The sequence below is a fragment of the Mirounga leonina genome, unplaced genomic scaffold (genome assembly GCF_011800145.1).
Source record: "Mirounga leonina isolate KUSES-001 unplaced genomic scaffold, KU_Mleo_1.0 Mir_174, whole genome shotgun sequence".
Lineage (NCBI taxonomy): Eukaryota > Metazoa > Chordata > Mammalia > Carnivora > Phocidae > Mirounga > Mirounga leonina.
The window spans coordinates 12,024,116-12,037,814 of record NW_023270451.1 but is presented as its reverse complement, the minus strand read 5'-3'; the positions used below and the strand labels follow the sequence as shown (position 1 = coordinate 12,037,814).

Here is a 13,699-nt window from a genome sequence, read left to right as displayed (position 1 = left end):
CATTTTAACGTAGAATTATTTACAGTGGATTTGTTTTTTTATATTGCCAAGAGTCAAATGATTCTTATTTTCTTTCATATAAGCAGTTTAGTGTAGACACAGTCTTTTGGGGCAGAAACTATTAGGGACAAATACTGGAAGAAAATAGAGTCCTTGTGTTCATGAATTAAAATTATTAAAAATAGGCTTTTTAAGGAACAAAAATTCAAGGAATTCTGTTCTTCATATAAATGCTTAATAGTTTTTTCTTTCTTTTAGTATTTTTTTCCTGAAGCATTTTTGAAAAATCAGAATCTTGTCGTGAGTTTTTATTGCATGTCATAGTTTTATTAAATTTAAGCACCTAAAAGAATTTTTAGATACATTCACAAATTAATTCATTGTGCTCTTCATGGATTCGACAAATGCTTATTGAATGTTTTCTGTATTCCAGACACTGTGCAAGATATTGGGGAAAAGAGAATATATAAGACACATCAAGAGGCCTACATGCTAGTGAGGCATAATGTCAAACATCTAAGCAGTCGGTTAATATAGTAGGATGAGCAGTATGATAGAAATAGGCACGGGGGCTATGGTGGTACTAGGAATCACTACACTAACAAAAGTTTCATCAAGGAAGGCTTTGTAGAGGAAGTGGACAATAGCCGGGTACATGGGAGGTGAAGCAGGAAAGGAGGTGCAGAATTTAGGCAGAATGTTTCCAGGCAGAACATAAAAGCTTGGCAGGCTCAAGAAATTACATGTAGGTCTCTGTGATTTTACAAGTAATGAAGACCATGAGATACTGAATAGCAGATTTCAAGCTGGGGGCTTAGTATGACAGATTTCCAGTGCAGAACTCTTCCCACTGTTCTTGTGTCTGTACAGAGAGCCTATGTTGAGCATGACAATAATAAGTTACATTCACCTGTCAAAACACCCTGCAGATGCTCTGTTTTTTTAATTATAACCACACTTGACCATCTAAAATTAACATCAGGTACCATCAGAATTCAGTGGTATAACAAATGAAATGTAATATATGGCATAAGAATCAAGTTGGTTATTTATATTCAGAATATTGAAATAGATCAGATACCAGTTAAATCTATGGCTAAGCTAACACATTTATTAAATATCATGTCTTTATAGACATACAAAACTGAAAAATTAGATTGTTCTGTTCTTATCATTGAAACTTTAAAACATTATTTATTTATATGAAACCTTTTTAACCCATGAAAATATGATTTATCCAGATTTTTTTGCACTTTGTAAAATACCAAGGTGTTGAATCAAAAATATACCCTAATTATATCAAATGGTTATAATTTTAAAGTATTCAGTTGAAATATCATACATATGTACTTTATGTATTTGCTGTAAATAGTATCAATTATAATGATGCTGAATATGTTGGCTCAGTTAATTACTGTTATGTAATATTTGTGCCTAAAGGCTTATTCTACTTTATGATTTTTCAAGTTTTTTTTCCTTAGGAAAATGTTTTACCAAGCATAACTGTTATCTACTACTATGAATTTATTTTATTCTTTACACTGATAATAAGCAATGAAAGGAGAATCTTTCCCTTCTGAGGAAAATCTAACATTTCCAACAGAAACACATTTGGTTCAGTTTACACAGCATTGAGTTTTTAGCATCTGTCTGGTTTCTTTGAAATTTAAGTCAAACAGTTCATATTGTGTTGTTTGAATTGTTCACAGACTATTTTCTTTTATCTGAATACAGAAAGGGAAATTGGGTAAAATTGGTAATATATCATCTTTTCCTTTGTGCAGATAACTTCTCTTGGATGTGTTATTATTCGGTATCCAAGGGCTGCCATCTAGTGTCTCCACAGGGTACTTGTTTGTTAAGTTTGTGAAGTTGATTAAAACGAGAACTTTGATACAGTGTTTCAGATTGGGATAAGTGCAATAAAATTGTTGTGAACTAATGTGAAGGTTATTTTCCCATAATAGTAATGTTTTCAAATATGGAAGTTCTAGAAATTTTTTAAGACATTAAGTCAAACCAAATATTAAAAACTTAAGAAATAGAAAACTGTCATGATTTTTAAGAAATCTCTTCTTTTGTACCCATTTGTGCATTAAGCATTTGGCCAAGTCCATATCAGAAAAACAGAATAATTTTCCAAAATGGCCTTTATATTTTATATGGGGAATATAATCAAGTTTAATAATTAACAACAAAAACATTTCAGAAAAATCCTCACTCTGGTGGTTCAGTAGTCAATGAACCGTTTTATGGGTCATCTCATTCTTTCATGCCATAAAGTTGATGTTCCCCAAGGCCTTTTTAATGAATTTAACATGAGTCTCTTTTATCCATGTACAACTAGTGCAGAATGCCTCCCACGAGCGGTTCATATCCCTAACCACTGAATGCATTTTATCTCAAAATCGCCTTCTCCACATACAGATTTAACTTTCTGAGGAATATAACATTAACTGACTTTGATATAAATTGCGTTGCTTTTTTTCCCTTCTGTTACCAAAGAACATGCTTAAATAAGAGTTCTGATATAACTTTTCTCTATCAAATTATATTTTAAGTCCAGAGGTAAAGCATCTTTTTTTATTTTCTGTTACTTTCCTTACCACACCTCTCACTTAGTTTACATTTGAGTTACGGGATGAACTCAACAAATACAGCTCTGTTTTTTTAACTTGTTATCTGGAAAATTTTCAAATCCAAAGAAAAATTGAAAGAGGAGTAAAATTTACAGCTTTATACCATTTACCTGGATTCATCAATTGTTAATACTCTGCCATATTTACCCCTCTCTCTCCTGTTTCTCTTATATTAGATATATGTATAGTTTAAAAGCAAATTCCTTGGTGGGAAACCTAGATTTTATTTACCTATTTCCTGTACATATTTTTTAAGTATCCTTAGTGGATTTTGTGAACCAAAGAAGCTGTTTACATTTACTTTGTATAAATGAAAATTAGTTTATTATTATAACATTTTTAAAAGCTTGCTTTTCCTAAGCCTTTAAATTCAATTTATATCTCATTTTTCTATTCTTAAACCTGCTATAACAAAAGCAATTATCTTCACTTTTTAAAAAGTAAATCAGTTAACTCAAGTTGAAAATAAACTTCTTTATAAAGTGTCCTATTTACAGCACATTTGATTACTTTCTCAAATTTTAAGCCATACAAACATATTTAGTCTATTCAGGTTTTTTTCAAAGTTTTAAAGGCCTTAACTTAGAAAAAACCCTTTATAAATATTGAAATGATTTTAAAAATCTAATAAAATTTATAAATGTGAGGATCACCTGGGTGGCTCAGTCGGTTGAACATCTGACTCTTCATTTCGGCTCAGGTCATGATCTCAGGGTCATAGGATCAAGTCCTGCATGGGGCTCCGTGCTCAGCAGGCAGTCTGCTGGAGATTTTTCTCCCTCTCCCTCTGCCGCCATCCTCCTCCCTGCTGTCTCTCTGTCTCTCTAAAATAAATAAATAAATAAATCACTAAAAAACTAAAATGTATAAACTTGAAATCAAGTTCTCCTAAATTCTGTTTATATACTCGGTCAAATTTTTAAACCTGTAACTTTAATAATTCTAATTCTAAAATTAATTATTCAGTTAAATGTACTAAATTAGAGATGCAATTAATTTGAATTCTCTTAAACTTTAAAGCACTTCAAATACCCTTTGTACACATTCCATATTTAACAGAAAAACATTAATACAGTGAGCTCAGTATAGTCATGAGCTCTATATTTTTAAACCTGACCAGAGTTATATGATATTCATTATGAGACTTTTACCACCCTAAATTGAGGGTGGTGCTTCTAGTGGTCTGCTACTATCATTTGCTTCTTTTAGAGATTTTTGCCAGGGGCCGGACACCGAAACTGCATATGCCTAGGACAATCTCTCTGGCCCCACTCCTGGGCACACTGATTATCTTTTGTTGTCCCTTGAACAAAAGAGAACTCCAAGTTCCTGTGCTTGAGAGGTGTTAGTCTTTCTGCAGTTCCCTTTACCTTTATTTTATTTTTCTATTATTTTTTTTCCCTCTTCTCATAAGCTATTTAATGTTTTTCTGGCTGTTTTCAAGGACACATTGTCATTTCTTGAAACCCTGCATACATTTGTAATTCCTTGATCTGATTTTAAGTCTGGGACCTCCACTGCATGTTATAACTGACTTCGTTCATTCTGTTAACTGATTGAATTATAAATTCTTTATATCATTCCCATCTATGCCACAAACTTACAAATTAAATGACAACTAATTGGATTATTTACAACATTGTCAGACTTTGTGGTTCCTATACTAAAATCATGTTAATGGAAGCAAGCTCTTGTTCCAAGAAGGATTTGAGTTAGCTGTCTTGCATATAATACCAATAATAATAATATAAAAATTAATAATAATACCCTGATGATATAAAGGTTAAAAGAAGTTTGGTAAAATAAAATGAACCAGATTACTTCTCAAATATTCATATAGGTTTGGGGCGCCTAGGTGGAGCAGTCAGGTAAGAGTCCGTCTCTTGATTTTAGATCAGGTCATGATCTTAGAGTCATTAGATCAAGCCCTTTGTGGTCTCTGCACTCAGCGCAGAGCCTGCTTGAGCTTCTTTCCCTCTGCCCCTCCCCTCCACTTGAGCACGTTCTCTCTCTCTTTCTCAAATAAATAAATACATCTTTAAAAAAATGTATCCATATAGGTCTTAGTATATGCCAGCTATTGTTTGAAGTGTTTTACTCTTTACAGTACTTTTGAGTGCTATTCCTGTTTGGAAATGGGGAAACTGAGGCACAGAGAGGTTAAGCAACCAGCCCAAGTTCACACAGCTAGTAAGTGGCAGTCGATATTCCAACCCTAGCAATCTGACAGTACCATCCATGCTCTTACAATAGTATTCATTTCATGAGGTCATATACAGTAAACCTGGATATGTTTGATGTCATTGTGGCATATGGATTGTTGTCAGATCCAGAAACAAATACTGACTTCTTTTGAACTGATGGTTTCCACGTAGGTAATGAATTGTTTGCTGGACTCTATAGTGATTACTGGGGCAGAGATGCTGCAATCTTCCGGAGCATGGGGCGACTGGCTCACATTCGCACCGAGCATGATGACGAGCGCCTGTTGAAAGGTAGAGTTTAAGAGAAAAGAGCATGTAAATCAGAATTGAGAACAAGTCTAGAATTCAGGGGAAATTTGCCATTTTGATAATAATAATACAAATGTCTTTTACAGTTTTTAAAATTTCAGAATTTTAGTAATATTCCTAAATTAAAATATTATCTGTAATATGCATATACCATTTTTGATCAAAATGCACTGGCTATATTATAAAACCAAATTACCCACATAGCGATACTTAGAAATCAGGATTTAAATGAAGAAAACAAACCAAATATATGAAAAGCAAAAAAAAAAAAAAAAAACTTTTATCCAGTAAGTTGTTTTGTTTTCTCTTGTCAGTTGGTATATTTTGGATGAATTGATTGCTTTGCTTATTTTAATGGGATCACATTGTATTTAGAGACAAATAAAATTCTAGGAAAATCACTAGCTGTTCATAGACAGAAATAATGTTTATGTTTTAGCACACTGGTCTATCCAGGGATTAAAATATCATTTAATAATGAATGTTTTTTTTATTATTTTTAGCCTTTTTATTAAGCTTTAGAATACATAATCATTATTGGCAGCATGTTATCATTAAAATATTTGATGTAGTATATTAGTCAAGGGTTGTTCACGCCGATCCCTAAGACTACGAACACAAAGACTTTAAAATAAATTTTCTACCTTAAAAATTAAAATGGTCTTCCATGAGCTGCACTGGTAGATAATCTATGAATTTAAAAAAATGATAAACTTCTCTACTCAAATATTTTACATATATTTATGTTGACTTTTTATATATATGGGAGGAAATTAATGGAGATGATCACCATCGTGCCCCTAATCTGTTCTTTGAATGCATTTTAAGGTATGTTGTTTGAAATTGGTTTTTCTTTTCTTGACTCGTATTTTCCAATTAAAATGTCCTCTCCTAGTTCTAAACAAAACTGTTGGTTTGCAAAGAGAATGGAGATCTCTACATGATCTCACTGTTTATACAAAATGTCAAGGAAAAGATTTTATTAAACCGAAGCATTCATGTGATAGGTAATTTATTGAATAACCTAGCATTTTGTTGTGATAACTATTTTACTTTTCTTCTACTTTTTTTTTTGTATCTGTAGAACCAAAATTTGTAGGTTCGTACATGATTCCTGACAATGAAGACCGAGATGACAACAAAGTGTATTTCTTTTTTACCGAGAAGGCCCTAGAGGCCGAGAGCAGTGCGCAGGCCATTTACGCCCGAGTGGGGCGACTCTGTGTGGTGAGGCCTTTCTCTCTTGTTCTGCGTGCTTACCTCACGATTTACCATCACGCCTTAGTGATTGTATAGTAGGCTTTCTACTTTAAGATATTTTCTAGTTAAAAAAAAAAAAAGATTTTCTAGGATTCTGTAGGCTGCCTAAAACCAGTATTCGCTATCTCATCTTTAGACTTCACATCTCCTGAAAGTTTTTTTTTTTTTTTTTAAAGATTTTATTTATTTATTTGACAGAGAGAAACACAGCGAGAAAGGGAACACAAGCAGGGGGAGTGGGAGAGGGAGAAGCAGGCCTCCTGCGGAGCAGGGAGCCCGGTGTGGGGCTCGATCCCAGGGTCCGATGCGGGGCTCAATCCCAGGGTCCGATGTGGGGCTCAATCCCAGGGTCCGATGTGGGGCTCAATCCCAGGACCCTGAGATCATGACCTGAGCTGAAGGCAGACGCTTAACGACTGAGCCACCCAGGCGCCCCTGAAAGTTTTATCTTAAAAGAGCTATGCCTTTTGTGTGATCATCCTCATTTTCAAAGCCATACTAAGGAGAGCGAGTCTGTAGGTAGGCTGTACTTCTTCCCACACAGAAGTTTGAGCTCCCTTTTTAAAAATTAATTTAACCAAAATCTTTCTAGTTTCTTTAATCCACATTCTAAGTAATTTATATTATGTTTCAAAAATTCAGTTGGTTGATTCTGTAGAAAAAACATCTGTGGTTGGTTGGGTATTCAGATAGGCTGTTAGTGAATATTCAAAACCAACTGAAGTAGCAATGTATATTAAGAGAATTGCAAAGATAAAGTTTGATATTTAAGAATAAATTTAAGAGGGGTGCCTGGGTGGCTCCGTCGTTAAGCGTCTGCCTTCAGCTCAGGTCATGATCCCAGGGTCCTGGGATGGAGCCCTGCATCGGGCTCCCTGCTCAGCGGGAAGCCTGCTTCTCCCTCTCCCACTCCCCCTGCTTGTGTTCCCTCTCTCGCTGTGTCTCTCTCTGTCAAATAAATAAATAAAATCTTAAAAAAAAAAGAATAAATTTAAGAGGATATTTATATATACATATATATGTCCATGTATGTACATTTGTGTGTGTATATGTGTGCAAATATATATGTAGGTGCTCTGTATGTGTATGTGTGTATTTCAAACTTTTTTTTCTTTTAGAAAAAAAAAGTGGATGTTTTCTGTATTTCCAAGATAAGTAGATTATCATTAATACTAAGTTTATTGTATTATAAAAGCCACTGCTTTATATAGAATAGACCACTCTATTAACATTCTTTAATACCTGGAAAGTATATTTAATGGCCCAGAGTGAAAGTATACTAACAAGGCATACTGTGCAAACCTCAAAGAGTTTTTATGGGGAATTGCATCTTTGGTATTATTTGAGGATTAGGCTACATTTTCCAGATTAAATAAAAAGAATTACAACTGTTCTCATCTGCATGTTTAATAATACACAATTTGTTGTTGTTAGAAGCTCCTTAGGTACTCACTCACCTGCTTTTGTTCATCACAGAATGATGTGGGAGGCCAGAGGATACTGGTGAATAAGTGGAGCACTTTCCTAAAAGCCAGACTGGTCTGCTCAGTACCAGGCATGAATGGAATTGACACCTATTTTGATGAATTAGGTAAATCTTCTTGAGAGAATGGAATTTTACTCTGTGATGTGTATTCCTCTCTCCACGCCTCACTCTCTCTAGCACGTATGGAAACTTGCTTCCTGCAATGAGCAATTTTCTGGTCTTTTCATTGTGGCCAGGGGAGTTTCAGGAACAGGAGATCCCTGTCAATAGCTGATGGTCAGCACTTCGTTCCTTCCTTGAGGCCCAGCTCAGGGTCATCCTGAACAGCCAAGTGTTTCTCTCTGCTGTGATTTGGTCTTGGGCGTATGACTGTATATGGAAAGAAACTGATGTCTTACATCTGTAATGGGTTCTAAGCTATTTTATGTCAGTATATTTTCTTTACATGCAAAGAGGACTAAAAATATTCACGTAATGGTCTTTAATTTTCCAGAGGATATTTTCTTGCTGCATACCAGAGATCATAAGAACCCAGTGATATTTGGACTCTTTAACACCACTAGGTGAGAATTTTACATGATCTATAAAAACAGGATGAAACAAAATATGCCTTACTCCTTCACTGTGTATGTAAGTTGGAAATACTGTTGACCCCTTGTCCTTGTCTATTATTTTATGTCACCAATTTCTCTTTGTTCTCTTATGTTTGCAATTGTTCTTTTATTTTTAAAGCCATGATCTCAGTTCACATCTTTATTTGTTACTGTTTGAAGTGCCCCAGCATCCTTCTGTGCTCAGTATCCTAATCTCCTTCCTCTCTGACTTCCTTCCTCCTTCCTCTCTCAGAATGATTTTCTTCTCGTAGTTTATGATATTAGTTCCATGCTACAGAGGCTAGCATAATTCTTTTAAATGTCATACAGTTTTCCAAGTCAGGTTTTCAAGGCTCTCTATCAACTCTTAGCCACTCAGCTTTGCAAGTTTTTCCTACAAGATTATACCTTGACAGAATCTGTGTCTAACTCATTAGGGTTCCATCACTATGATTTTATTTACCCACCTGTCTTGCTTCAAATGACTTTATCTTCCAACACTGATTTATATCAGTTCTTCGGTACTGGTCAGTTGCCATCTATAAGAAATATTCTTTGATAACTTAATCACAGAGCACTTTGCTCATTCCTTTATTCAGGTTGTCCTGCTCCCATGTAGATTCATAGCAAACATATATTTATGATTTGCCTTCCATGTTTTAAATTTAAATAACCTGTTCAAGTTTAGGGCATATAATCTGTTTTTTCTCTTTAACGTGTTTGTATTTTGTCCATCAAAGAGTGTTAGAAAAATATGAAATGTTATTTCATGTGTGTCAATACATGAATGAAAAAATATCATTAGAATCAGTTTTGGATTGGAACGATACAGAGAAGATTAGCATGGCCCCTGCACAAGGATGACACGCAAATTCGTGAAGCGTTCCATATTTTTATGCCACAAAAAAAAAAAAAAAAAAAAGAATCAGTTTTGGTTGAAAGTTTACACATATAATTTCCTGAGTGTGTCTTTCCAAATAGGAGAAGGTAGAGGTGAGATGACTGGAATGAGAAATAAAGAATATACCTTGGGCTGCCTGGGTGGCTCAGTTGGTTAAGCATCTGACTCTTGATTTTGGCTCAGGTCATGATCTTACGGTCTTATGATGGAGCCCCATGTTGGGCTCTGCTCTCAGCACAGAGTCTGCTTGAGATTCTCTCCCTCCCTCTCCCCTTCCCCTGCTCTCCCTTCTCTCTCTCTCTCAAATAAATAATTCTTAAAAAAAAAAAAAAAGAAAGAAAGAATATACCTCAGTTCTTGTGACAGGAATAGAATGATTGAATTCCCTTCCTCTTTTGCATTGCACTGGCCTTAGACTGTGTTATAATCATGTTTACCTTCTTTGCTCAGGGTCTCTCCACACAGCTTTCATTAGTTTTTTCAGCAGGTAATTTCATACACTCACTTTGAAAAAAATAATAAAGTTCTTCCGATAAATATTGTGCTATTGTAAGGAGACCTTTTCTTCAACAGAGAAACATGGAAACAATTTTGCTATCAGTTCTTCCTTGATGCAAAGTAAAGGAGTGCATGTAGATTTGTAGTTGTCACAGTCCTCGGAAAACCCCTAACTTTTTTTTTTTAAACTTCATCTTTATTCTTATGCCATTGCATCCTAATTCCATGGCTTTATATAATAAATAAAAGCTATGGGATAACCAGAATAGGTTTTTTGTGGGTTCGTATGGTCAGTTTATGAGCTACTTTCCTAAGTGATAGCATAATGGATCTGTCTAGATTTCAAAGACAACACGTTATTTTCTTCCATTATTTCAGTTGTGACTGTTCACTTTATACATAAATCTGAGGAAAAGGCTTCCCAGCTGTTACCTGACGTAAAGGTTGGTATTTGTAGCATGGTGATCAAAGGTTTATTGCCACTTTAGTTGGGAGACTTTCTCTGGTTTTCTCACTATTGCAGGCATTTCCAATTGCTTCAAGGTGTGTTATAAAATGTGTGAACTGATGTCCTAAGACAGTAATATAACTGCTGTTCTACAGGTGTCTCCGAGTGTAGGAACTTCTACGTTTAGAAAGAACTGGGCATTGTGCAGAGCATTTCCCTAAACATTAATTATTTTGATTCTCACAGGAGGATGGGGACATGTTAGAATTCATTCAGAGTATGCCAAATTAAGGAAGACGGCCAGATTTTTATAACAAATCACTTAAAAATGTCCTTTTGCAGAATCTTACCACAAATGCCCCTGCTAAAACTTGCTATAGTTAGTCATCGGCTGTCTTTATCTTTTGCAAGTAGAACTTTTTATTAAAAAAAAAAAATTATTTCAATTGCTGCTAGTTCTGGAGGTAAATAATCCGAGTTTTATGTAATTTAAGTCATCTTCCCCCAAATTAATGTAGTTCAGTCCAGTCATCTTTCCAATATGGTACTCAGTTTCAGTGGCCTGGAGGTCACTGGAAAAGGGGATGTACAGCAAGCTTATTGATGCCTCTGTGACCCCAAGGTAAAGGATGGAACAAAGCTCCAAAGTTTCATAAGACTTTAACTTGTTGGGTGCCTGGGTGGCTCAGTTGGTTAAGCGACTGCCTTCGGCTCAGGTCATGATCCTGGAGTCCCGGGATCGAGTCCCGCATCGGGCTCCCTGCTCGGCAGGGAGTCTGCTTCGTCCTCTGACCCTATCCCCTCTCATGTGTTCTCTCTCTCTCATTCTCTCTCTCTCAAATAAATAAATAAAATCTTTAAAAAAAAAAAAGACTTTAACTTGTTATTTGATCATAGACACTGAGAAATCAAATAAAATTTGAACAGAATTAGCAATATTAACGGCCTAGTGATTAGGCAAACACTGTCTACTCTGAATGTGAAACAACAGACAAGGAGATAAAGCTTAAAATGAATCATTCAACTTGGGAACGAATCTTTTTAAATATTTGGTCCATATTTTCCTTCATGAAAATATAAAAACACAATCTAAGATTTAGCAATAATAAAGTGAGGTGACAAATGTCACTGTTTTTAGTCTAACAATGTCATTTTCAGTTTATTGTAATAAGGTAAAGAAATGGTAAGTTTTAGAGTTCCAGTACTTGAAATATTACAGTAGTTAATATTTCTAGAATATCCTCTATTTAATAGATTGCAGCTTTGTTATCCAAAAGACTTTATCCTTATCTCTATAGTCTGAAGAGTGTGACTAGCTGACTGCTAGTCAGTTCCAGAATAGTAATTATCTTTTTTTTTTCCAGTAATATATTTAGAGGGCATGCAATATGTGTCTATCATATGTCTAGCATCCGGGCAGCCTTTAATGGACCATATGCGCATAAGGAAGGACCTGAATACCACTGGTCACTCTATGAAGGAAGAGTCCCTTATCCAAGGCCTGGTTCCGTAAGTTTGGGCATTTAACAAAGTAGTCTTATTTTTTAAAGGCTCTCTTAGTAATATTTTGTTCAGTGTTTCAGATGCTTTACAAAACTTCCATTAAACAGTTAAATTCTACACCCAAAAATGTGCTTGATTACTTGTACAGTAAAGAAATATCACTTCTTATATCTGGTTGTATGCTTTTTATTTAATGAGAAAATCTGTGATGGATACATCTTAGCACCATTATAAAGTCTGTATTATCATTGATATTTTGGCTAAGGGGCCCCAACTGAAACTGTATTTTTAAGATACACCGGTGAACACAGAAACATCCATTAAAAAGAGTATCACATTCCTCCGTTTCTTCAGAAGAATTAAGGCCACGTGCAATTTCCAAGGGGGAAGAAAGTTACCAAATAATTACATTGTAATATTTGAGTCGGCCTCTAAGTTCCCTAGGCCAAATTTTCTCCTTACTTTTCACTTTAGCTTAACTGGGAGAAGCCTTTTCTCTTCCTCGCCACAATACTTAGCATCTCATTCAATATCCTTGCTGGCTCCTGGGAAGAGAAATGCCAATACAAAAGTGCAGCTAGAGTTCCAGAAGTTTTGCTGCTGACCTCTGCCCTTGTGCTGCTGAGAGGCAGTCCTCGTGCTCCAACTCGCCATGCAAACTTCTGTGCTTTTACTTACACGTGTATGTAAAAACGATGGTGACCATGCCAATGATGATGATTTTGTATCGTGTGTTCTGTGCACAACTAGGTTGGCAAAGTGTAGGCTCATTGTAGGTGCTCATGGACCATGGAGAACTGACATTTAACTTGCCGTACAAGTCAAAGCCTACACTTTTTTGAGCAGCTGGTGAAAACCCATCACTGTGCTGATTCCTCAAGTACTTACAAGTCAAGTAGAAACCATTTTTGCAGAGCCAAAATCCAAAGTGGAAACAAACCTTCCCTCCATTAACAAGTGTAAAGCTTTACCATTTCAATCATTCTCACTAGCTTAAAATTATTACTTCCAGTAAGACATAAAGTATACTTTATTTCACTGTATTGATTGAAATTACAATTTAAATGGAGAAAACCCACTCCTGTGGCTTTGCTGGAAATGCTTCCTGAAACCACATGGTATTAAAGGAGATTTGGAGGAAGTGACTGGTTACTGAACTGCTTCCAGGCTGGTCTAGAATGTTTCCAATTATGTATCATGTAAGTACACTCCAGTGAAAAATTCAGGCCAAATTAAGAAATATGACCTGAATTTTAAAACTAACCATTAAAAATGCCCTCTTTGCAGAATCTGATTACTACACTACTGTGTTTATACCCGAAAGTGGAAAATTCCTTATCAACATAATCATTGCACTTGCTGCTGATTCTGGAGGGAAAAATACAAAATGAGGGAGTGCTTAATAACAAGTATGAATCAGTGTAGTTAAAGGTATTCGAAAAAGTAACTGAGGTGCTGTTGAACATTTATTTTTTGAGTCAGTGATTTAAGAATTCAGATATGTTATAGCAAGTGTTTCTCGTTTTCTCAATTTATTGTGTTGAATCCAGACAGAAATAATATAAATTCATATAGATTACAGAACAGAGAGGGCTTTTTTTTTCTTTAATTAACACTGACTGAATTTGAATAGGTTTCTTTGTTACGGCACTAAAATTCTATCGTCTGTGAGTCCATTGGAACCATCACGTTATAGTCTCAGTAATGGGAAAACTGTTTTGTGCAGTTGTGATCCTTAATCCAGGGCGGGGGATTTAACACAACAAAGAAGCTTTTTGTTTTGCTATGAAAATACTTTGTTTACATTCAGAAGTTAATTTACAATGTGAAAAAATAAATATCAGAAAACAGGGAAATA

At 35.2% G+C, this 13,699-nt stretch overlaps 1 protein-coding gene and 1 pseudogene across 1 annotated transcript in view; both read left to right on the top strand.

Moving 5' to 3' along the window:
- SEMA3E (semaphorin 3E) overlaps positions 1-13,699 on the top strand; it is a 244,295-nt gene that overhangs the window by 197,774 nt on the left and 32,822 nt on the right. Inside the window, exons 6-10 of the mRNA XM_035020473.1 lie at positions 5,015-5,134; positions 6,237-6,379; positions 7,889-8,003; positions 8,392-8,461; positions 11,703-11,847. Coding sequence (XP_034876364.1) covers positions 5,015-5,134; positions 6,237-6,379; positions 7,889-8,003; positions 8,392-8,461; positions 11,703-11,847 — 593 coding nt within the window. The remainder of the gene's footprint in view (positions 1-5,014; positions 5,135-6,236; positions 6,380-7,888; positions 8,004-8,391; positions 8,462-11,702; positions 11,848-13,699) is intronic.
- Positions 9,287-9,386, top strand: LOC118021473 (annotated as a pseudogene).